This window comes from Chlorocebus sabaeus, chromosome 17, assembly GCF_047675955.1.
Source record: "Chlorocebus sabaeus isolate Y175 chromosome 17, mChlSab1.0.hap1, whole genome shotgun sequence".
NCBI classification, from domain to species: domain Eukaryota; kingdom Metazoa; phylum Chordata; class Mammalia; order Primates; family Cercopithecidae; genus Chlorocebus; species Chlorocebus sabaeus.
Genome location: NC_132920.1, coordinates 39,674,893 through 39,699,921, shown reverse-complemented (window position 1 = coordinate 39,699,921; position 25,029 = coordinate 39,674,893). Strand labels below are relative to the sequence as shown.

Genomic DNA, 25,029 nt, shown 5'->3' with positions numbered 1-25,029 from the left:
TTTTTTTAAAAAAATTCTTTTCAAGCTATATCAAGAGAATTGCATTCTGTATTTTTTCAGCAATTTGATATACCCATGATATTTCAGTTCTTCTCTGCCTTAGGTTTTAATTTTCGTGATGAGGAGCTGGGAATACAATCACTTTTACTTTTAGCTTGCTTGTATTTTTCATACTTCATTAAGATAATAAACATTTGCTGTGAGTTACTAAAGGCCGGGTATAGATAAGGCAAAGTTTAATAAACAAGTCATGGAGATGACAGATGTTGTAAAGAATAATCACAATGCATGATAAGTACTAGAATAAAAGTGTGAATTAAGTGGAATGATGTATAGAGAAAGGGAAAGGAGTCCAAGAGGAGATAATGTTGAGCAGTCATTTCCCAATTTAGGGAAGAAGAGATAAGATAGGGGAGAGGGGGATGAGGAAGGAAGAGGGAAAGAAGGCAGGTAGAAGGGAGAAAACATGCCAAGACAAAAAAGCAACTGCATCGCAAAGACAACACACCTGCATCGTGCAGGTCACACATGCCTGATGTGTGCAGGGAATTGTTAAAGGAAAAAGAGTCAAAGAAACAAAAGAAATTCGGACTAGAGATATGGATACTAAGCTCTTATTTTATCTTGCAGAAACTATTGAATGACAAGAAGATCTTTGGAAACAATACAGTCTCCAATACAGTCTCCTCGGAAAGCAAAGACCAAGACTGTCAAGAACCATTGAAAGAGGAAGAATATAGAAAGCTACGAGATATTCTCAAACAGAGAGATAATGAAATCAGTATCCTTTCTGAAGTGATGAAGAAACTTCCTCTCTCCTGGTTTGAAAGGGGTAAACAGCTGTCTTTCCTGAGCCACGTGGCTGAGCTCCCTACCCAGCTTCCATTTCACATTGCTTCTTTCCATTGAGAAGTCAAAGGTCCCTTCAAAGTATTGCAACTAGTGAAAAAGAGTTTCCATAAAAGAAAAAGATGTGTTTGTTTTTATCCTGACATAGTTACTCTTGCAGGGAACATTTCAGTTTATTTCAAAGTATGAGCCTTTTTACACCATCTTTTAACATTAAGTTTTTAAAATATATATTTTTGGCTCCTCTGTTGTGTTCTTTTTGTTTTAGCCCTGAGCCAGTAAGTTAGCTGGTTATCTTTAGCGAGCTGACCGGACACCAGGCTGACCACAGCCTCACCATGGCCCAGAATTTGTGGCTGGTGCGTGGGTGAAACTCAAATGATGGCTGAAAAATGACAAATGGTATTTAGCTTATGAAGAGCAGAGATTGATTTAAATGTAACTTTTTATTTAAAAGCCAGATCTACTGCTTTGAGTTCCACTTACAAATGTTCCCAAATTTGGAAGTGAGTATAGATGAGTGTTCAAGATAGAATTCTTTTTTTTAGCTAAACTGATCAGTACCAAATAAGATAGAATTCTTATTGGCTCCAGGAGGCAGTGTATCTTGGGTGCTGAAAGTGGTAGTAACCCATGGGAGCATGTGCTGCCTCCAGTTGCAGACAAAGTGGTTACTTCTAGGAGCCCTGTGGGGCTGGGTGGACCTCGGGCCTCCCAGATATTTCTTCAGTATTGTTTCTCATTTTATCTTTCAAGCTTCTTGTAAAAAGATTTGACATTTTCATTACGTTTGCAGAATTTAAACACGCACAAGAAATCCTTTCGGTCAGTTCTTTATAAACAGATATTTTTGTTCATTTTTTAAAATTACTAAAAGATACTTTAGCTTCAGCTATTTATGCAAAATGCATGAAAATAGTCTACATAAAGGAAAGCCAGTAATAAAGAGGTAAGAACAAACTAAATGGGAGGTAGGTATGTTGCCTGATTAACTTCGGTCTTTAATTTTACTTGAGTATTAGCAGACCCTGTGTGTCAGATTCGAGTGAGTTTTAGCTGGCCAGGGTTCAGCTGAGAATCCCCCTGGCACGCACACACAAGCCTTCGTCCGTCAGTGCTGCCCACGGTGTTGTCACCCTCGCATTCCTTTTCCTTCCTCTTACACCATCCATCTCCAGGCATGGTCTCAGCCTGGACCTCAGTCCTGGCCCCAGCCCCAGTATGAGCTCTGTTTCTTTTCCTGGCCTTGATCCTAGTCTAGGATCTTCTCCTTTAAATACTCCTACCAACTTCTTAATCCCCTTCTGGGCTTATGAATATCTGTGCATATAGGAGGGATGAAATGAGGTATGACAGAGAGAGAACAGTCCAAGCTTGTTCCTATATGTTTGTTTTAAAAAGAGAGTGAAAGAGAGATATCCATCACCTCCCCTCCTTCACTGCGGTGAATCCAGGCATTGCCATTAATGTGAGGCTACCCTAGCTTCTTTACTGACTGTCAGCCATTCAAACAGGGCTCCCTCCATCTGAGACTCTTATTCAAAATGATGGTGTATGGGAGTCAGAGTGGAAAGAATACTGTACTTCAATTCATACCTGGATTGAAATCCTAGCTCTTCATTTATTAGCTCTGTACCTACTCAGTGACGTTGCTTTCTACTCTTCAGGAGCAGGACCATAAGACCTGCTGAGAAAAGCCCATAAATGCTTTGAGCACTGCGGAGTGTGATGTAATTGGAGTTATAACTATGAAGACAATGAGTAAGCTCAGAAGAAGGAAGAATAGCAGCTAAGATTTAATCCTCTCAAAGCTGTGCTTATCAAAGACCAACAACCAAGAAAGCCTCCTGAAATCTCATAGTTACTCAGAGTCGGGTTGGTGGATGTTTTCATATCTTTCTTTGTAGAATGCAGAAGGCTAAGACTGTGACACAACAAATGGGAAAGATATGGCTTCCAGGAAATAAAGTGTTTACAATTGAGTTTATGAAAGACAGTAATGCACCCCAAATGACTGCGAACAACATCAGATCTTCTTGGAAAGAGAGTGAAAATGATGTCCTGTCAGTGACATCCTCAGCTTGAATGAAGTTCACATACCCCTTCACAAAATATATGACAGGGGGATTCATGACCCAGCAAAGTGCTTGGCACAAAGGCCATTCCCATAAATGGGAATGGGGAGGACAAGAAGACAGGGGAAAGGTGAGAAGAAGGAAGGCAGCACAGAAGATAGATTTGTATTGTGATCTTTATGAAATGTACGTCAGAATGCATGATTATTCTGATTCAAATCTTCAAGGGACTTCCCATGATACTAAGAATGAAACCAAACTGAATGAAACCCGCCCACCCCATCCCCTCCCCCACGGACCTCATTTCTCATGCCTCGTCCCACGTGTGCTAGGTTTCAGTCACAGTTACTTTCTGGTTGTTCTTCTAACATGAGGTTCCTCAGCCTTGGCACTATCAACATTCGTGGCTGGATAATTCTTCATCTCGGGAGCTGTCCTGTGCATTGTAGGATGTGGGATCACAGGACTGCAGCATTGGGAGCCACTGCTGGGCCTGTTTCTCTTTAGGGATTTCACCATCTCCTCTGCATAGATGTTCTTCCTCTGGCTGGTTCTTCTTATGGCTCAACTCTCACCTTAAAGGTCACTCTTAGGCCTTTTGTAGCACCCAATATAGAGCAGCTGCCCAGTCACCCTTGACCTTCTTCACATTAGGTATCTGGCATTCTGATATTGTGTGTGTGTGTGCGTGTGCATGCGTGCATGTGTGAGACCTCTTTCCCCAGTAGGATGTCTGCCTCATGAGAGCAAGAAACTAGTCTGCCTTGTCATTGCTCTATATCAATGCCTAGAACAGGGCCTGGCATCTATAGCTCAAGCTCCAACAAATATCACTGAATGAGTGAGTCAGTGGATATTGCCGTCACAGTGTGTGAACCAATGGAAGTATGTGATGACATTGGTAATCAGTTCCATACAAAGAGGAGCAGCATGTTGGGGCAGAGCCCTGTTCTTCTCTGTCGTGTTAATTCTTAAACACTAAGAAGCTGTGAGCATTTTTGGTAAGTACCTGTTGTTTTGGAGCAAGGAATGGAAGCCACATCAGAGAGAGCAAAACTGATTATGCTTCCAGAAATCACCAACTGGGAGTTAAAGCTGAGGAGGAAGGTGAAGGTCATATGACTTCGTACTGCTTGTCCAAGAATAAATATCATCTGGGTACCTCTCCCCCTTTCTAAGTAGCAGTGCTCTCTCTCTCCCACACCAGACCACATTTAGACTCCCATTTTAATGAATCTTCTCTAGCGATGCAAAGGCATTGAATTCATCTTACCCCATATGCAGTTAGAGCTCTGAGATTCTCAATAGGGGTTATAGTCTTTCCGTTTAGTGGATTGGACAAAAATCTCTTAGAGTTCTAGGCATCTTGAACCCAGAATGAATAGTGAAGTGGGGTAGAGGGGAGTGGTTTTATCCTTTATCATCAATGGTCCTGGCATATCTCAATGGCCCACAAAAGGTGCATTTTAAAATGATATGTCTATGCTAATAATTTGCTGCTTTTCAGTTCCATTTGAGACCAAACATTAGTGGCTTAAAAAGCCCCCATCTAAATGTACTCTACATAAGCATGTGTTGAGCTTGGGGTGCTCTGGCTGCATCTTTGTCACTGCGCTGGCCACCAGGATGAAGACAGCTGATCTGCCAGCTGGGTGGGTTTCACCATTCTCCCCTTCAGCTCTTCTGCTGTCTCCTGAGCAGGTGCGTGCTCAACCAGGGGGCTGATATGTATACATAGGCTATGTAAGTAAATTCATCTTTTATCTGGGAAGATGTATACATAGCCTATTGTCTACTACTATTCAGCCTTCATTTGACTTTTTGTAAGTGCTTTCATGAGATTGTGAAGACGTACCTGGTTTACACTCAGAACATTTTAAAGACCTTGGGTTTGCTAATTTTCCATATAATGGTGCTATATTGAAAGAATGTCCCCTAAATTGTCCATAACTATATATGGGGCTTCAGGAAGTTGAAGCCTTCCTTCAGTCAGTCTTTACCACATGATAAATAGCAAATGTTAGGAACATTAATGACACTTAGGACATTTGTGTTTTGATTACTATAAGCTAGCATCAGTCATTCAATCCTTAAGTCAAGTTTCAGATATCCTGGTCAACATGTTAAAAAAAGAAAAGAAGAAAGCTCAGGAGGCCCTCCACTTGGCTGGCATGGATAGATGTGAATTCAGACACTCTCAGAGCCCACCCTTCCCCCCGGGAAACCCAGAAGAAGGTCAAAGGATGCGACTATCCTCAGCTCCCTCACAGGCCCAGGACTTCAGCATTTTGGGGAACAGATCCAGTTTGCTCCACAAGAAAACAGGTCAGTTGACTAAATTTCCAATATTTCTCATTGTCTGTAATGGATTTCGATGTAGCACCCTTTAGTTTTAAATGTATCGGGACGAAGGCTCACACAATTTATTTGTTAGAATTATTTTTTATAACTATCAATTATCTTAAATTAAATACCAGTTTCCCAAACTGAAGACTGAACTGAGAAGAACCAAGTATGAATTTTCACAGAATTCAGTGGTAGAATAGATGGGTTCAGGGTAACAGTAAAAAAGTTAACTTTAGAGAAAGGGAACAAATAAGATCTGATATTGCTGATATGATGACAATGCAGTGTTTATTTCTAAATTCAGATGAACTATCTGCAGGAAAACTATCTAAAAATATTACCGGGCTGGGCACGGTGGCTCACGCTTGTAATCCCAACATTTTGGGAGGCCAAGGTAGGCAGATCACGAGGTCAGAAGTTCAACACCAGCCTGGCCAATATGGTGAAACCCCATCTCTACTAAAAAATACAAAAATTAACCAGGCATGGTGGCGTGTGCCTGTAGTCCCAGCTACTCAGGAGGCTGAGGCAGGAGAATGGCGTGAACCCAGGAAGTGGAGGTTGCAGTGAGCCGAGATCAGGCCACTGCACTCCTGTCTGGGCGACAGAGTGAGGCTCTGTCTCAAAAATAATAATGATAATAATAATATTACCACATCCTAAGTGACAATAAATTAATAAAACTTTGTCAGATAATAGCATTTGGCAGGGTTGGGCCAACTCAGAGGCACCTTTCCTGTTTCCAGCTTTTGAAAGCTGTGTCAGTGTCCTGCTGCTACACACTGTGCTGGGAGCCCAAGTTCATTCGCGTATGTTTCTATTAGGCCAGCAGAGCATGATGTGCACTCAGGTGACTGATGCCTTTCCCTTAAAGACATTGAGGAATGAGACCTATGGAATGTCCTAGAACAAATGGGTAAAGCCCTTCCCTTTTTGGCAACATAAGTTGAAATTTTTTGGATAAACATGTGTTGGAATGGACTACCTGACACGCATGGTTTTCTGGAGGATTCAGCCTGGGAATAATTAAGCAGTATGGTGCTCACTAAGAAGCACATATTTTAGTAAAGACAAGATTGAGAAGCATAGAAATATATTTTGTAACATTACAAATCTTTATCTCTTAATTCCATATCTCCTTGCTTTGAATATTTTTTCAGCAACACAATAGAATGAACTAGAAATCCCAGGACACCAAGCATGCTGTTTTTACCATTTATCATGATGGCAGTAGACAATGAAGATCCATAATTCCTCCCTGTGATAGTTTTCTATACATCTTTGCTGGTTGGGAAAAGGGGGCCATCTGGATTGCTGAATTCAATGATTTATTCATTTATTCATTCCTCTTTCGTTCAACAAACATTTATAGAGCACATCCTTTGTTTTAGGCATAGTGCTAATTAGTATTATTATGGCCACAGCTTACAGAGTCCTTATATACATCAGGTACTATTCTAAGTTCTCTTCCTGGATTAACTCATTTAATCTGTATCCTACAAGTTCTTGTTTTATTCCATATTACAGAGGAAAACATACATGGACAAATACAACCTCTGACCTCAGTATGTACAGATTGACAGGGAAGAGAGCCACTGAACAACCGATTACAGAAATACACATCTGTGTTACTGAGAAAGCACATACCAGGAACCCAACCTCCAGTTAAGACCAGAAAAATCCCAAAAGTGGGGTGAAGGTAGAAATGTGGCTAGAAGGAATATTGCAAGCAGAGAGAATCAATGGCATGGATAGCTTTCCAGGCCATTGTGGTGGAAAGGAGCATTTTAGGAAGTACAAAAGCCAGGTGTGGTTAGGATCTGGGGAGTGAAAGGCTGGGAAAACAGGTTGATTGACATGGGCAGAAAGGACTGACAGAGGACGCTAAGACTGCATGACCAGTTAGGAGGCTATGGCAGCAGTCCAGGCCAAAGGACAGAGATGATAAGAGAGAGGCAGGGGCATCAGAAGCATTTATGAGGTCGAGTGGACAGGGACCCGTGGCAGATTGGATGTTGGGGGTTAAGGGTGAGGACTGGCCCCCAGGTGTCTGGGTGGCTGGTGAGGCCTTTCATGGAGACAAGGAACAGTGAGTGCCTTCCCTGGCCCCACAATTTCCCCAATTGACATTGTTGGTTATAGAGAGCATGGGATTGGCATCTCTGCTGAAATAAAATAGGTACTCATGTTAGAACCTCATGGCTTATGATAGAAGGGGACCTCTGTTTACTGGCCTTTTCCAAAGACACACACTATTGTACCCACGCATAAATGGTCTCAGATATCACTGCCCAGCCCCTTGTTGTGTGCCAGGCCTTTTCTATTTCTATGTCTTCTTGCCCACACCATCTCCCTTCTCATAATTCTTCTTCCCCACAGCATCTTATAATCACTCTCCTTCCTTATAATTATAGTCAAGACTTTCAGTAACTCTTTTCCTCCCTTGATATTGCTATTGAGACAGACTAGAGTTTTGTTTGGAGAATGAATAAAGTTTACTCGAATAGAAAATCACTGAAAAAAGAATGGAAATTTTTTGTAAAGTCCTAATACAAATGAGGTTAAAGTTTTGGAGAAGAGCCTTCTATTTGAAAGGGTTTTTGAGTTGTTTTCGCTGTCTTTGGATATAGTTCTACCAATAACTTTAAACAGAGGTAGGCTTACAAATGGAATGATAATGATCTCACCATTTGGGGGAGGGATTGATTGGGGAATTTTCTTTTTTTTTTTTTTTTTTTTTGGCAAAACTACACATAGGATGAAAATTGTTGTGGATGAACAAGGCGGCAAAGCAACAGGTGATGGGATAGTTCGTTACAATATTTAAGATTCTAGGAGCTGATCAGTCTTTATTATTCCATTGTTTTATATATAAGAAACTTGTATAAACTAAACCAAATATAAAAAAATTAATAAGTATGTTGTTTTGAAAGTATTTCTGCCTTATGTCAGTGTTAACAGTTTCTATTAACTGTCCCCAGGGCTGCCTCTAATGCAGAAAGTAAGTAAATCTGACCATCTCTGAAACTGTTGTGAAACTGTCTCCCCTTTGACAACCCTCTCCCATCTCCCATTCACCTCCACTTTACCGCTTTATGCTGAAAATAACCCCCTTCAAATTAGAAAATGAAACCGAATTCATGGGTCCCTAGAGAGCCCTGCAGTCATTGCGCAAGCAGCCTGACATGGCCAAGGAAGGTTAGGGGCTTTGGGGCTTTTTTTTGTTGTTTTGGAGTTTAAATGTCTGTTTTGGTTTCATTGAAATAATGAGAGGGATTGTTCGGCTCCATAGTTTGCAAAGAGTTGTATTGTTCGCTTTAAAATAGGAGGAGTTTAAGGGTTGGAGTTTTTTAAAAATTTCTTTCTGTTTCAGTTTTCTGACTGCCTGTTCTAAATAGTCACCTGGAACTAGTCAATGTTTTGAGAGCCCTGATGACTCACCACCTCCTTTAACTCTTTGAGATGCCAACAGAACCCACTCATCACAGATGATGCCATTGGCATTCTAAAAGGTTAAATGAAAGCCAAAGCTGTAGCCTGGAGGCTCCAGACCCTTATCTCCTACTCCATGAGAATTTGTTGAGTCCCTGTTGTGTGCATAGAAAGGCCCAGGGTGCACGTTGTAGGCAACGCCATGGTGAACTGAGAATGGGGCTCTGCTTTGGGGAGCTTACATTTAAACAGTAGAAGCTGGCTTTCTACCCAAAGAACAGAGACTGAAATATCAAGGCTTCTAAGCAGGAATTGGAAGAAACACTGTGTGAATTCAAAGGAGTAGGAGAGGATTTAATAAGTAGATTGAGAAAAGCATTACAGAGCAGGTGACATGAAAGTTAAATCTCGAAGGATGGGCAGAATTTGGACATTCAAAGATGGGTAGAAGAAAGAACATTTCATAACATTTAGTCTTAAAGAATAATGTGAACATTTGTATGTCTTCTTTTTTTTTTTTTTTTTTGAGACAGAGTCTCGCTTGGTTGCCCAGGCTGGGGTGCAGTGGCGCAATCTCGGCTCACTGCAAGCTCCATCTCCCAGGTTCACGCTATTCTCCTGCCTCAGCCTCCTGAGTAGCTGGGACTACAGGCGCCTGCCACCACATCTGGCTAACTTTTTGTATTTTTTAGTAGAGATGGGGTTTCACCATGTTATCCAGAATAGTCTCAATCTCCTGACCTCATGATCCACCTGCCTCGGCCTCCCAAAGTGTTGGGATTATAGGCGTGAGCCACTGCGCCCGGCCAAGTCACCCATTTTTAAATTGAATTATTGATTTTCTTTCTATAGAGTTATTTGAGTTCTTTATACATATCTTATCTATTTCTGATATTAATCCCTGATCAGATGTATGGCTTACAATATTTTCTCCCAATTCATAGGTTGCCTCTGCACTCTGTTGTTTAATTTGTTCTGCAGAAGCTTTTTATTTTGATGTAACCCCATATGTCTGATTTTGCCTTTGTTGCCTACAATTTGGGGGATCAAATCTAAAAAATTATTGCCCAGATCAGTGTCATGTAGTTTTTCCCCTATCTTTTCTTCTAGTAATTTTTCAGTTTCAAATAAGTTTAACTCTTTAGTCCATTTTGAGCTGACTTCTGCGTATGGTGTGAGATAAGCATACAGCAGAAGTTTTGTTCTTCTGCATATAAATAGTTTTCCCAACACCACTTACTGACGATTCTCTCTTTCTCATTGTGTATTCTTGGCATCTTTGTCAAAAATCAGTTGAGTCTACATGTGTGGTTCATTTCTGAGCTCCCAATTCTGTTCCATCGGTCGATGAGTCTATTTGTATGTTAGGACCATGCTCTTTGTTCTTTTTACTCATTATAGCTTTGGATATTCAGGGGGTTTTGTGGTTCCATATGAAATTTAGAATTTGTTTTTTCTGTTGCAAAGAAAAATGATTTTGGAATTCTGATAGGGAATACATTAAATCTATAGATCACTTCAGTAGCATGGACATTTTAACAATATTTGTTCTTCCAGTTTATGAACAGATATATGAAAAAATGTTCAATATCACCAATCATTAGTGAAATGCAAATTAAAAACCACAATAAGATACCACTTCACACCTGTCAGAATAGCTATTATCAAAAAGACAAAAGATGACAAGTGTTAGGGAGGATGTGGAGAAAAGGGAACCCTTGCACACTATTGGTGGAAATGTAAATTAATACAGCCATTGTCGAAAACTATATGGAGGTTCCTAGAAAAACTAGAAGTAGAATTACTGTATGATCCAGTCATGCCACTTCTGGATTTGAAATCAATATGTATCCAACAGATTTGAAATCGAGACGTCAAAGAGATGTCTGCATTCCTATGTTCACTTCATCATTATTTACAGTAGCCAAGTGATGGAATTAACCTAAATGTCCATCAACAGATGAATGGATAATGAAAATGTGGTACATACACACAATGCACTACTATTCAACCTTTAAAAGGAAAGACTTTTTGCCATTTGTGACAATACGGATGGAATTGGGGAACATTATACTAATTGAAATAAGCCAGGCACGGAGAGACACTACCACATGGTCTCACTTATACATGGAATCTAAAACAATCGAACTCAAAGAAGCAGAGAGTAGAATGGTGGTTACCAAAACCTGGGAGGGAGGAGATGAGGAGATGATGGTCAAAGGGTACAAAGCCTCAATTAGATGGGAGAAATGTCATCTTTTACGTTGAGATACATTGTACTGCATAGTGAATATAATAAGTAATGCACATTTCAAAATTGCTTACAGAATAAATTTCAAATATTCTGACCACAAAAAAATGTTGAAGTGATGGATATGTTAATTAGTGTTATTTAATTATTCCACATTAAATTCATAAATCATGGCATCACTTTGTACCTCATAAATATATGCAATGATAATTTGTCAATTTACAACTAAAATTAAAAGTTAAGAAAATAATAATATGAGCAAAGTCTTGGGAGCAGGGACACAAGGAAACCCGTGTACAGTTGACAGGAGTATTTGTTTAGCCAGAGCTTTGGAGGTGTACAGAAAATCAGAAGAAATAAGGCTAGAAAAATAAGTGGGAAATTGCTAGAATGGTTGCCTTAGGGAGAGGGAGTAAGGGAATAGATGGGAACTTATTTTAACTTTGTATGCTTTCATATTGTTTTAATTTCTTACTTTTCTTTATTGAATAAGTGGAGTCATGTTATAGAAATCTTTGAATGCCAAGTCAGGGGACTTTTTTTTTTTTCATTTGGTTGTAAGAGAACCACCAAAGTGGAAGGGGCTATGGTGATAGTTGTGCTCTGGGGAGGTATTTTTTAAAAGAACTCTTTGGAGTATATTGGAAATGAGGTGCCTGGAGAGCAAGTAAATGGTTTAGGAGATGTAATAGACCAGGGTGGGAGTAATTAGAAACAAACAAGAGGAGAGGAACATAGGGATATAGAGTGGAGGGAGCCCACAGTTCTTCATGGCATAAAGGAGGGCTCTGCTTCTCTCTCTTCCCAGGTTTCTCAGTACTCCTGGCACTTAGATGCTAATTATGCAGCTATAGACACAAGAAGAACAGGGGATCTGGTGCTTCCCTAGGCTGCTGCCTCAAACCTTGAGTCAGTTCCTTGAGTTTGTTTTACTGTTGCTCAAAGAGTTGCTCTCAACACCAAAACTACTATATTAAGCCTTTACAAACTACTTACAAACTACTTTTTGTAAAGGCTTAATATACCCAATCCTCTAATAGGTTTAAAAGAAAAGCTCAAGGAGAAGTTGATAGAGGCAAAACTCACTCATAAAGCAACCAGAGAAATAGAATAAAAATCACATTGTTTCTAAGGTTCTCTCCAGCTTGCTTTGTTGCAGGCCTTAGGCACAAATGTCTACCTCTGCTCTTCAAATCTCCCATGATCCCTGTCATCCTCTCTTTTGGAACTGACCACACTTTCATCTTTGTGTTTCCTCATAAATGCAATTAAAGAAGCAATCAGTAAATGGACCATTGACTTCTCTATAGCTCTGTTGTCAATTGCCATTTCTGCAGAGCACAGTACTGACCAAACAGTTATCAAGGTTTATTCCAGGTGCTACATCAGAGAAATGCATCTTTGTACCCTGCCCATTTGAAGGGTATATAGATTAGATGAAATGAACAAATGATACCTGACAAAGAAGAGGTTGTGGGGTGGGAGGGGGGGCAGAGAGAGAGAATACATACATGAGAGTGAGCGAGTACACAGATCTCTGCTTTCTGGTGTGAATATTTGTTTTATCTAGTAGTCTTTGTGATCCCATTAAGGTCTTCAACTTCAAGTCGCCATCTATGAGCACCTCAGGAGTTTTTAACCTGGTGGGAGAGATAAACAGGTAGATGGAACTGTCTTTCGGTGTAATAAATGCAGAAGAAAAGAGTCTGGACAGTTGAGGGTTTCTGCAAAACAGTATTCCATTCAGTCATCAATTCCATACTCTTTGGAGAAAAGGGTGTGATCAGAACAAAAACCACAGATTCTAAGTTTGTAGAGGATTCAAACTAGAGGTATCAAAGAGACAGAAAGTAAGCTTGGTAAAATGCATACCTATTCCCCATGGATATTAAAATTCCCCAAGGTGACAGCTGGGATGGAAATATAGAGGAAGCCCATGACTCTAGTATCCAAGTAGCCAGTGGCAGCAGGGAAATGACTAGAAGGGAGGTCTGCCAAGATCAGTGACGAGTAGAGGGTAAAGGAAGAGATAGCTAAGTGGAATGAATCTGAAAGGGAAAAAGAGTTGCTTGTATTGTGTTATTTGCTTGTTTGTTTATTTTCAACAATACAAATGAGTGTTGTTCTAGAGTCACCAAGAGAAAATAGGTAGAATCCAGACCAACATTTCCATTTTCCCATCTAGTTGTAGGGGGAATCATATGCCCATTTTTCTCAGTTTGCCCTGAGGTTGGGGAAAAAGGCTTTAGTTAGTTAGTTAGTTAGTTAGTTAGTTAGTTAGTTAGTTAGTTAGTTATTGAGATGGAGTCTCTCTGTGTCACCCAGGCTGGAGTGCAATGGCACCATCTCGGCTCCCTGCAACCTCCGCCTACCAGGTTTAAGGGATTCTCCTGCCTCAGCCTCCCGAGTAGCTAGGATTATAGGTGCCCACCACCATGCCCAACTAATTTTTGTACTTTTAGTAGAGATGGGGTTTTGCCACTTTGGCCAGGCTGGTCTCGAACTCCTGGCCTCAGGTGATCCATCTGCCTCGGCCTCCCGAAGTGCTGGGATTACAGTTGTAAGCCACCACGCCCAGCTAAAAGGCTCTATTTATTTTCAGTTATGTCTATAAAGTAGGATGAGTATTGCCTACTCACGAAAATGAATTCTTCAAATAGGAGGGATACCTTCAAACATTTCTGGGGGCCAGGTACGGTAGCTCTTGACCATAACCCTAGCACTTTTGGAGGCCAAGGCATGGTGGTGCATGCCTATAGTCCCAGCCACTTGGGAGGCTGAGGTGGGAGGATCACTTGAGACCTGGAGGCAGAGGTTGCAGTGAGCTGAGATCATGCTACTGCACTCCAGCCTGAGCAACAAAGTGAGGCCTTGTCTGAAAAATAAAATAAGTAAAAAATTTCTGGGGAGAGGGCACACGTCTCAGGCCTGGTAGAGAACCCTAACCAAACAATCATAGAAGACAAATTGCCCAAAGTGATTTACTTGTAGGCAACAGAAAAGTTAACTATGGTTCTGGGCATGGGAACCCTATCTTTTGGCTCTAGGATAAAGATTATAAATACTAAGCCTGAGTCAGAACACAGATAATTTTCATTTTATTGAACATTGCATCCCCAAAATTGCCAGTGGATTATTTTGAGCTCAAGTTGCATTTCCCTGTATATAAGTAGGTTGGATTCCCCAGGGAGCAAAGTCTGAGCTGGATGCTTATTAGGGAGTGTCCCTGGGGCCAACACCTGTGGAAGTGAGAAGACAGGAGCAGGACTTAGAGGATGGAGAAGATGAGCTGTGTTGTAACTTTGCCAGCTGACAACGGCCTCAGTTGACCTAACAAGGGGCTCTGGAACTGGGTAGGCCTTTCAGAGTTGTCCTAAGCTATGGCAAGGGGACAGGGCCTTTCTGCCCTCATGGTGGTCAGTCATGGGATATAGTCCTGCCCCTGTAAGGAGCATGGCTTTAAATGAGGCAGTTTTTTTTCCAGCTGAGAAAATCCCCAGATAGGCTTGACAGCGAGGACTTTCCTGTAACATGCTCCCCACAGCTGGAGGAATACGCCCTTTATTCTTGAAGGGGTGTCTGGATGGCGCATCACAGTATCTAGCACAGCCAGTAAGATTTCCAGGATTTCTAAGATACCAGAATAGTCCCTAATTTAGCTGAATTATTTAACTTTAAAGCCCACAATGTAACTCTATGGTAATATGGCCCATAAAGTTGAATAAGCATAGGAATTATGTAATCTAATCACTATTTTTAACATTGTTTTCGTGACAAAATATATGCTGCATTTCTACTTTGGATGCCAAGAGCACAAGCCCTGTCAAAGGACAGAAGGTCCCTCTCTTTCTCACTCTCTCTCTGTTTCCCTCTCTCTTTCACACACATACACACACACACACACACACACACACACAGCCTTGCCCAAACTTTGGAAATAAAGCATTATTCTTTCGCCAATCCTGTATTTACTCTGTGAAACACATGAAGTACTGTGCTATTCTAAATGAGGTGCAGAACATAAGACATTCTACTACAGGAGCGCTGGGAAGCGTAAAGAACTGTCCTTAACTAAAGGATCAGTGGCTCCTATTCATTCATTTAATAAAAATTCATTGAATTGAAGCTAGGTACCAGACACTGTATGAGACGTTGGAGATTAGAAGGTAAATGAGACCTGGTACCTGTGTTAAGTGGCTCACAATCTCAAAGAGCACCTATGATACACAGATGTACAGGGCGCCCTGGGACATGGAAAACAGATGCCAACTATTCCCAGATAGGTTTAGGAAAACCTGTCTGGAAGAGGTAGTAATTGAACAACATCTTCAAAGAGTAATCTCATATATATATATGATTATATATATTACATATATATGGCAGAGTAATCATATATATGATTATATATATATTACATATATATATATGGCAGAATTAATAGGGGAGAGAAGTAAAGAAGAGAGCACTGAGGCCTAGGGAACTTTTCAAGCAAATGTGTGGATGTGTAGGACACACAGAGGGTCTGTGATGTTGCAAAAGCATTTGGTTGGGTTGGATTGTAGAGCTTGTGTGGATAAGATGGTGTTTAGCAAGAAGCAAAGCTAAAGAGAGACCAGTTCATGAGATGCTTAAAAGCCATGCCTTTGAATTTAGAAATTTATTTTCTTGGCAGTGGGGAGCCATTCTGGCTTTTTAACAGAAAAGTTGCATGGCCCTATTTCTGTTATAGAAAGAGCACTGACAGCAATGTGCAGAGTAAATTGGATACGGGAGGGAAGGTAGACAGGATGTTGTAACAGCAGTCAAGCTACGTAATTATAAGGACCTTGACCAAGCCAGCCATGGTAGGGACTGAAAAGATGAGACAAGCATTTAAGATACATAGCAAAGAGAACTGATTAGAATGGGAGTAAGACGAATAACCTAGGATTACACTCAGGTTTCTGAGCGGCTATAGTGCCATTTTCCAAGAAAAGTAGGTTTGGAGGGAGGGTTGATTGGTTAAATTGTGCATATGTTAAGAATGAGCACGAGATGGGAATGTCCATGCAAGCGAATGTATAGCTTTAGCGCTCAAAGCAAAGGCTTAATTAGAGAAACAAATGGATAATTGACTGTTGTAGCCATGAGAGCAGATAAGGGGGTCCAAGGCTTGAAATTGCCTCAGTTATAGTTTCATTTCTTAAGGAGAGGGCTAGCCAGGAAAAGAGGAAAAGAGGACCAAAGGTGGAATGCTTATTAAGGAGCCCCAGTATTGACAGAGTAGGCTGAGGCAGAAGATCCAGCAAAGGAGAACCGTGAAAGGGAAAAGAGAGCTGGGCAAGAGAGCAAGATCTCAGAAGCCAAGCTAGAGGTTGAGTTTCAGGGAGATGGATGCGGTTCACAGTACTGGACATTGCCGAGTGTAATGATGAGAACTTCAAGTAAGATGAGAACTTCAAAGAATCTGTTGGATCTGGGTGGAAAGTGATCCATGACTTTTGCCAAAGCAGTCTCAGAGAGTGGAGGGGCAGGCAGAAAGCTCACTGTAACAGACGGACGACTAGGAGGTGAAGCAGTAGAGACAGAAATGGTCACACAGATCAATGGAGATTAAGGAATTTTGAGGCTAGAGTTGTTAAATGGAGTTCCTTTGTGGGTGCTGCAGTCATTCAAGATATTGAGAGGAAATGAGGTGGGTAGGAAAACTGTGAGCTAGGAGCCCAGGTCAGCTGGGGGCACTGGGTGATTTTTTCACTCTTTGAACCAATATACACAGGGCACCCTTAAGTTACATCATTGGAGAGAGTGGGTAGTGGGACTGAACAGTACAAATCTCAAAGGAGGGATAGTTTTTTATTCTGAAATGGTATCTGGGAGCCAGAAGAAGGCCAACACTGTGTCTGGCCCCTTAGAATAAACATCCTCCACTTGATAGGGCTCCAGAGAAGGCAATGTCCTTGAGGGGAAAGTGAGATGTCAGTGAAGGGAAGAGGCTGAAGGAAAATTCCATGAAAATACGGAGCATGTGTGAGAGTGAAACTGCAGTGGAGTGAGGGTTCCAGAGAGCAGAGTGGGGCAGGTTCTCAGGGAGGTTAGCAGTGGAAGGAGGAAAGGGTGGGAGGAGACAGAGGTGGAGCAAGGAAGTAGAGAATAATATATGAGATGACAGTTGCCTGGAGGGTCTTGCATTTTGTGGGTGGCCAAAGATGACAGGATAAAAGTCATGGTAAGATTGATTATCCTTGAGGGTACAGGCCTGGTAAGTGCAGCAAATCTAGTCTCTTATTGGGTTTTTAATGATATGCTTCTGAGAATTCCCTTTGAAATGAACTCTTCCTGGATGATGTGGTAGAAGGGGGTGGAGGAGATCAGCTGGCTTCTGGAATATTCCACCCTCATTGAAATCACAGCATCCTGTGGAAGTTGGAACCAAGGTACTGCACGGAAAGACTTGGGAAGAGGTTGGAAATTATCTTTCTCCAGTAGATTTTTCCCCACATTTTTAGGGGGGCAGTTGGTATGGTCCTCATATACTCATCTCTTGACAACCCAATTTGGCTCCGGAAGCTGCAGCAGCTCTCCTAGGGATGGGGGCACTGACTTGGAGGCTGTTCCTAAAATAGTGGCAACAGTTTTGTGGCTTCATAGATATGGGTCACTCCTAAGTCGGATGTTTATAAAATTGGTGTTGTATCTCCTAAATTCTAAGTTCCTAAATATGTCTTCACTGTTCAGAGGCCTCCTCAGAGCCCATTCTAGAGGTAACATACAGACACTAAAGCAAGAGCAATAGAATTAGATCAAGGAGATTCTTTTTCTGGTCTGTTTGATTTGGGTCAAACAGAGCTGAGAATGCTGAAACCTCCTATCTGAAAATGTTAACTGTTACTTCCCTCTGACCATAATGTAATCAGACTTCATCCTGTGATGAGAGACAATAATTACACTGAGTAACAGCATCTGCTTCGCCCTGGAGTTTGAGAATTCCATCAGCACTTCATTTTTCAAATTTGATTTTCTGGGATTTATACCAACAAAGATGAAAATGGTTTCTGTCAGTGCATTCAGTAGGGAATGTATTTTGGAAACACAATAGATGAACTCTGCCTTTGTTTGCAGCAAAAAAAAAAAAAACATGATCTTTATAAAACATCTATCAATTGCTCTGACAGCCCAAACCAGAATTTACCACTCTGCTCCTATGACAGGTTTAGCTGGTTTTCGTGTTTATGATTATGTTATCAATATTTATTACAATCAGTATATGTGTGTGAGGGAGAATGAGTGTGACCGAAAAGTCCATCTTGGAAGCAAGAAGCCTTTCTCCACTGTGCACATGTGAAGTTTGTCTTTTGATTAGAACCTCAGTCATTGCTTGAAAAGCCCTCCGTCACCTGTTACACTGCCTTTTAACCTCCCTCAGCCAGAAAGCTTTGCTCAGACATGGCACTGCACCTGCTCTAACTGCAGTTCAGGCTGATTTCCCTCCTCACTTTCTGATTCCCTAATTTCTAGTTATGCAACACTGACTGAAGCTGGGCTTTGGTGAATCTGCTGAGTTCTTAGCTTTTGCTTATTCTACTTCATTTTAGCGAGCAGAGGTTTCTTGGAGATTCCACAGCCGTCCCTTCTCCAAACATCTTGGGCCTCAGAGAATTGTGTGTTGTGTTGGGCACTGTTCTGACCCTGATAGACAGGCTCTGTGCTCCAGTTGGAGCTGCCAGATTTATTCAACAAAAATAGAGGACAGTTCAATCTGAATTTCAGATTAAAAAAAAATTTATTTTTTCCTCTAAGTGGGTCTCTTGCAATATTTGAGATACACTTGTACCAAAAAATTATTCATTGATTATCTGAAGTTCAGATTGAACTTGGAATCCTGTCTTTTACCTTTAACCCTCGTCCTGTCCTTTTCTTTCGTGATGTTGCCATGGAAAAGGGATTCATAGCTAGTCTCTAAGAAACTGCTCCAGAAGAGGAATAGGGAAGTCTATGTGGATTCATTAGCATGCATGACCTCTGCAGGGCTTATTTATTTATTTATTTATTTGTTTGTTTGAGATGAAGTCTCACTCTGTCGGCCAGGTTGGAGTGCAATGGTGCAATCTCAGGTCACTGCAACCTCTGCCCCCCAGGTTCAAGTGATTCTCTTGTCTCAGCCTCCCAAGTAGCTGGGACTACAGACGTCCACCACCACATCTGGCTTATTTTTGTATTTTTATCAGAGATGGGGTTTCACCATGTTGGCCAGGCTGGTCTCGAACTCCTGACCTCAGGTCACCTCAGCCTCCCAAAGGGCTGGGATTACAGGCGTGAGCCACCACGCCCAGTCAGCTTCTTTTTTTTTTTTTTTTTGGAGAGGGGTGGGATGTGGGAGAGTTGATCTTCATATCATATGAACACCAGACATGGCAAGTTTCTACTCTTCGTTCCTCATCCATATCCCTTCCTAGACTGGCAGAATTCCAGGTTTTGGAGCCAGGAGGGAGACAGGGCTGTTAGAGTATGTAGCATTTCTCAAACCTTTGCCTCAGAATACCTGTCAACATGTCACAGGATGCTTATGCTCTGTAAAACCCTGTAGGAAAACCTGCCATGCAGCATTACCCTTGAACATTTTGTTGCTACATGTACAGTCCTCCTGGTGCTACTGTATCTACCTATTTATTCTTCATATTTATTGTCAAGGCGTAGTACTGGCTAAAACCATGACATGATAAACTCTATATCTTGTGAGTGTGTTTCTAGAGCCTAGTCATTTGTATATGGTTATTTTTGGAAATAAGTTTTATAACAAAGACTTTCATCAATAATGTGGCCTATTCCATTGGAAGTTTTTCAGATGCCCAGGAATACTCTGTATGTAGTTTCCTCAAGCTGACAAGCTGAAATATAAGTATTATTTATACTATTTACTGTCTCAGTACCCCCTACTCTAACTTGACCAACCATGCAATCAGGCTAGCCTAAGAGTGTTCATGAACTCAATGCAGCCAGACCTAGTAGCTTCCATAGCTCAGATCCATGCATGGTGCCAAATGCTTTTGTGAAGCTAACAGACACAGCAAAGAGATATTGATATTTCACACTGTAGTTTTCCCATCTTCACTGCATGATGAACATCAACTCAAGGCTACTCTGAGTTTTCGGATGATGGGAAAACTCAGTTGTCCAGTTGTGCCACTGAGATGTGTTTACACATCTCTTTTTAGAAGTTTTATTTCTCTAGAAGTATTTACCATTTGAATGACCAGAGTACATTTTGCAGCATACAAATGACCTTACCCACAAAAACTCAATGAGTTTCAGACAGTGGTCATGCCAAGAAGTGCCATGGAACAGTTATCTCACCTTTTCAGGTCTTATTAGCAAACAGTTATCTAACTGATGTATAAGCACTGTCTGGATTTTGAATGTATACATGACATCTTTTTCTTTTTTCTCAGTAGAAATGTGTATTAGTGATCACAAGCTAACACCCAGCGTATTCTTTTTAAAAGGCTGTAGTATAATACTTCATATTTCAAGTCCCATGTTGCTCAATCATTTTCCCCATAATAAAGTAAAACTCTCAGTAAAATATGTCATTGCAATATTTTACAATCCTCTGATATGACAAGAAAAAGAGCTATTGAACATTTCTTAACCATTAGCCTGCAGTTCTCATCACTTAACTCAGATATAATAACACAGAGTAACTCTAAATTGCTTCAGTCACAGCTGTGCAAACATATGTGTGTGTACATACTTTCATGTACAAACACCACAGAGCTCACATAGTCCACACAGCACACACATACACACACAAGGCACACATGTGCACATACGAGCTCTTTCATCTTACCATGCTTTTCTAGTACATCTAGTAAATCTCACAGTGCTGTTCTTAGTCTGTACTAAATTAAATGAACATCCTGCCACACTTAGTGGTCCAGAACTATCTAAAAGGTTGATTTACTGAGTCATAGGTTAATTTTCCATTTTTAATTCCATCAAGTCTAGCAGCTACTGGGGTGCTGAGCTCCAGCATTTATCTTGCCCTTTATGATCTCAGTAAATTCCTTTGACCCACTTTGTTCTGTAAACATAAGCAGGACCAGAAAGCATTTGGTATGTATGACATAATGGAAAAGTGATGTTCTGCCTGATGTGGTTTTTTTTGTGATTTTTCTCACCAAGACACAAGATATTGTTTTGATAATGTCCTACGAGGAGATAGGCAGGATTTGGCAGTCTGTTGTTCTCTCTGAATGCATCAAGGTCTGTTAAACTGATTATGCTAGTTTCAATATACAGTAGATAGGCTCTTCTAAAATTTTTTTAAGCAGAAGTAAAAACCTAATTGATTATCATACTCATTTTATAACTTCACTGCTCATTACTCCTCTCCACTTTAAATACATGTGCAGTGTGAAATAATCAATTCCTGCCATTAGCAAATAGAACCCACAGGACCTCATTATCCCCAGACTCATTGCTTCGGTGTTCAATTAGCCATTTTTATGGAATAGTTTTGTTTTATGGAAGATTGACACCGTTTAAGGTCCCATTTTTCACCAAGTGGAGGGAGGCAGGAGATGACAGTGCTGTAGGTGGTGGCTCATGTGTCCAAGGAGAGAGATTCCCTTCAATCTTCGTTATCCATAGTCAACAGTCTGAACCTGCCAAAGGTTCAAATGCAAGATAGCCACCCGACTCCACTACAACAAATGTTCGGTGTCTCCTTAACACTTTCTTCTTTCCATCTTTCCCTAATGCCTAATAGTAAAAGCTTATGGTGGGAGCTGGGGGTGCTCTGCCCAAAATATCCTTCTTTTCCCCTCAACTTGAAATTGCCTGAGTTATAGTGTCATTTGGGTAAAGGAGATAACCTTAAAAAGGTTAAGCTAGGCATAGCCATCATTCTACCTTAGTGTGTTTCATTTGGTCACCTCCTTTCTTAGCTGTGATAAATGACACACTTGGGTAGGGTACTTCAGTACAGTATGGATGCCTGTTTCCTAGAGGCCTGGAGAGCAGGAGCATCAGCCAGTGGAAGAAAGATAGGGCCACAGTGTGGGAGGAAGGGGAATGAAATTTGCTACTCTGAAATGTTGCTACTCACCTTCCTCTGCTCCCAGGGCCCCTCCAAGTCAGGTACGACTGTCATTTAACTGAGAGTTAACTCCTGCAATTTTAGAGGTCAAGAAAGAGCAGGAAAGGGGTGAGGGGAACCAAACAGAGTCAGCTGGCTTTCTGGTAATTGGAAATCTAGGCAGTGTGTCATTAAGGCCCACCCATGATTTGCCATGTACAGCCACTATAAGACTTTTCTAGGATTTTTCTTTGTTGCATATGGCAACACATCCATAAAGCTTAGCAAGAACGATGCCATAGAATTTTTAACTTTTAATTTCACAAGTAATACTTGCACATGTTTTCCTTTTAAAAAATGAAAACATTACAAGTAACACTAAATTTTCTTTGACAACTCACCCCAGTCTCCCAGGCTTCTCCCACTTTCCCAGTAATAACTGGGTATGAGATCATTTCCTTTATTTATTTATATTTAAATAATATATACATTACTTTAAAAATATGTAAAACGTATAACTATTTTATTTGTATTTATATAATATAAATAATATGTTAGATATTTTATAACATATAAGTATGACATAATATTTTACACGTAATAGATAAGATATAAATGATTATATATTTTTAACATGTATTTACTATATAAATATATATCTATTTAACATATATAATATATAGTTTTCTCTTTATATATCCATTGAGACATATAACATTATTTTATGTGGATGTATCTGAATATTTTTTCATAAATTCATTTATTCAAGATTCAGTAAATATGTAAGTGCCTGCTCCGTACCAGAGCCCTGTGTCCACGTGACACATTGTAGTAGACACAGGTTGCATATCTCTTACCCAAAATACTTGAAACCAGAAATGTTTCAGATTTTGGAATATTTGCATTATACCTACTGGTTGAGCATCCCTAATTCAAAAATATGAAATCCACAATGCTCCAGTGAGAATTTCCTTTGATCATCATGTAGGTGCTCAACACATTTCAAATTTTGGAGCATTGTGGATTTTGGATTTCCAGATTAGGAATGCTCAACCTGTACTATTATTCTGAAATTACTTATTTTCCTCCACTCAATATGTCTTGGAGGTTTATCCATTTTCATACATATAGATCCATCTCAGTGACTTTATTAATGCATAAGTATGATATCTCACAGTCGATTTAGATATTCTCATACTGCTGGAATTATTGTCTTGGAATTTGACCAAGCCTTCCTCTGTCCTGCTGAGTATTTCTCCAGAGTCGGCCAGCAGGGGAAAGGGACCCCCGGCCGCTTTTCCTTCCCTCTCACAGTGGGAGCAGTGGACAAACCACATCTCCTATGTGACTTTGTGATGACCTGTTAGTCGTATTCCGGGTTGTCACACCAGACGTGCTATATAAGAGAAGTGTTTGAGATGGCTTTTTCTATTAGGATAATGCATGAAAGGTTTAATGATAAGAATCAAAATAGGAGTGGTGACAAGGAGAGTAGAAAAGGAAAAGAGTTGTGGGCAGGGGACTTGTGAAGGGGTGGCAGTAAGACGGGAGGAATACATCTGGACCACAGCAGCACGCAAAGATGATTGCGCCCAAGCAGAGGGCCCAGAGTGGGCCAAATTTGCGTGGGTACAGATCAAACGCCAGGGGAAGGTCTGCTTTGGTGTCAACTCCTATTTCTCACTTTCCGAAATGGTTGCTATTCATGATGTTTGTTATCTAGTTCTCTTTTTAAATCCTCCTGAACTGTGAAAGCCTACATTCCTGTTTCTAGACATTCGGGTTTGATAAAAATGTGAAAAAGCCTTTCTGTCTGAACAAACAGAATGAGGCTTACAAGAAGATCCTCAAGAATGGGATGAAATCCAGTCCTCATAATTGAAATGTTTTCCTTACCTCATTCTGATCCACATGAATTTAATGTGCATTATATATAAAAGGTTTTTCATATAGTTTTGAAAAATTAGTAGGTTTCATAATGTTATTTTTCCAGTTGAGGTTTCAGAGCATTAATTTTATTATAGGTCTACTTCATCACAATTTAATGTAAAAACACATTACTTAAGCTTTCCTTTGGTTTGTTCACTTTAATCATCGGTGAAAACAATACTGGTCTTTCTATCATTAATCAAATTTTGATCCACAAACAAGTGTTACATTATTTTCCATTTGTCCATCCATTCATTTAACCTGAAAATGTTTAAACCAAATAGTAGGGAAAACCATCTCCAGGAAAAAAAAAAAACCGCCTTGAGTTTGAACAATTACTTTTGGAAATTTCATCCAAGTAGTTTTATAAACGAGATAATGAAAAACATATCATTACATCTTTTTTTCCCTATATGACTGTTATATACAGCCTCTATGTATGTTTGTCAGCAAGGAAAATATTAGTGGGTGTACTAAAGTTTGAGTAATTTTATTTCTTTGTATTACAAGGTTATTCCCCAGAATGCAAAAATTAAATCTTACACATTTTATGTATATGTATATGTGTAACTAATAGACATTGAGAGAACTCATTTGCATTCTCTTCCAATTCTGTGCCCGACGTTAAAGAGGTTTTTCTGACCGTGTCAATCTCACATGTCCTTCTTTCTGCTTAAATGCTGATGGTTGCTGCATGGGCGATGCTAGATTACAGCTGGTACCAGGGAGATAAAGGTCAGAGATTGTTCTTTATTTGAGCCATTTAACTTCCCAAAGGAAAGAGAAAAACACCAATAACAATAAAGCTGTTCTTAAAATCTTCAACGTTTCACAAGTCACATGCCTAGATCTAGACAGCCATTTTTTGAATGCCACTGTCGGGGGAGGATCCTGATCTTGTGGGGACTGAAGCTTATGCAATTTGGGGGATCCGCTTTTAAGGAAAATAATATAAAATTATGAATTCAAAAGTAGATAGGAAGTTGGGTGCTTATGTAAGTAATGAAAAAAGAAATCAATCACAGCAAATTACTAATTGTAAAAAGCTAACAAATAACAAAATCCAGAAAAAAATTTTAATTCGTTAAATA

The 25,029-nt window shown here is 40.3% G+C and overlaps 1 protein-coding gene across 2 annotated transcripts in view; it reads left to right on the top strand.

Annotated features, from left to right (window-relative positions):
- Positions 1–25,029, top strand: part of KIF6 (kinesin family member 6) — a 392,212-nt gene that overhangs the window by 187,129 nt on the left and 180,054 nt on the right. For both annotated transcript variants that reach the window (XM_007972706.3, XM_038006040.2), the window contains exons 12-13: positions 631–781; positions 5,031–5,249. In XM_007972706.3, the coding sequence (XP_007970897.3) occupies positions 631–781; positions 5,031–5,249 (370 nt within the window). The remainder of the gene's footprint in view (positions 1–630; positions 782–5,030; positions 5,250–25,029) is intronic.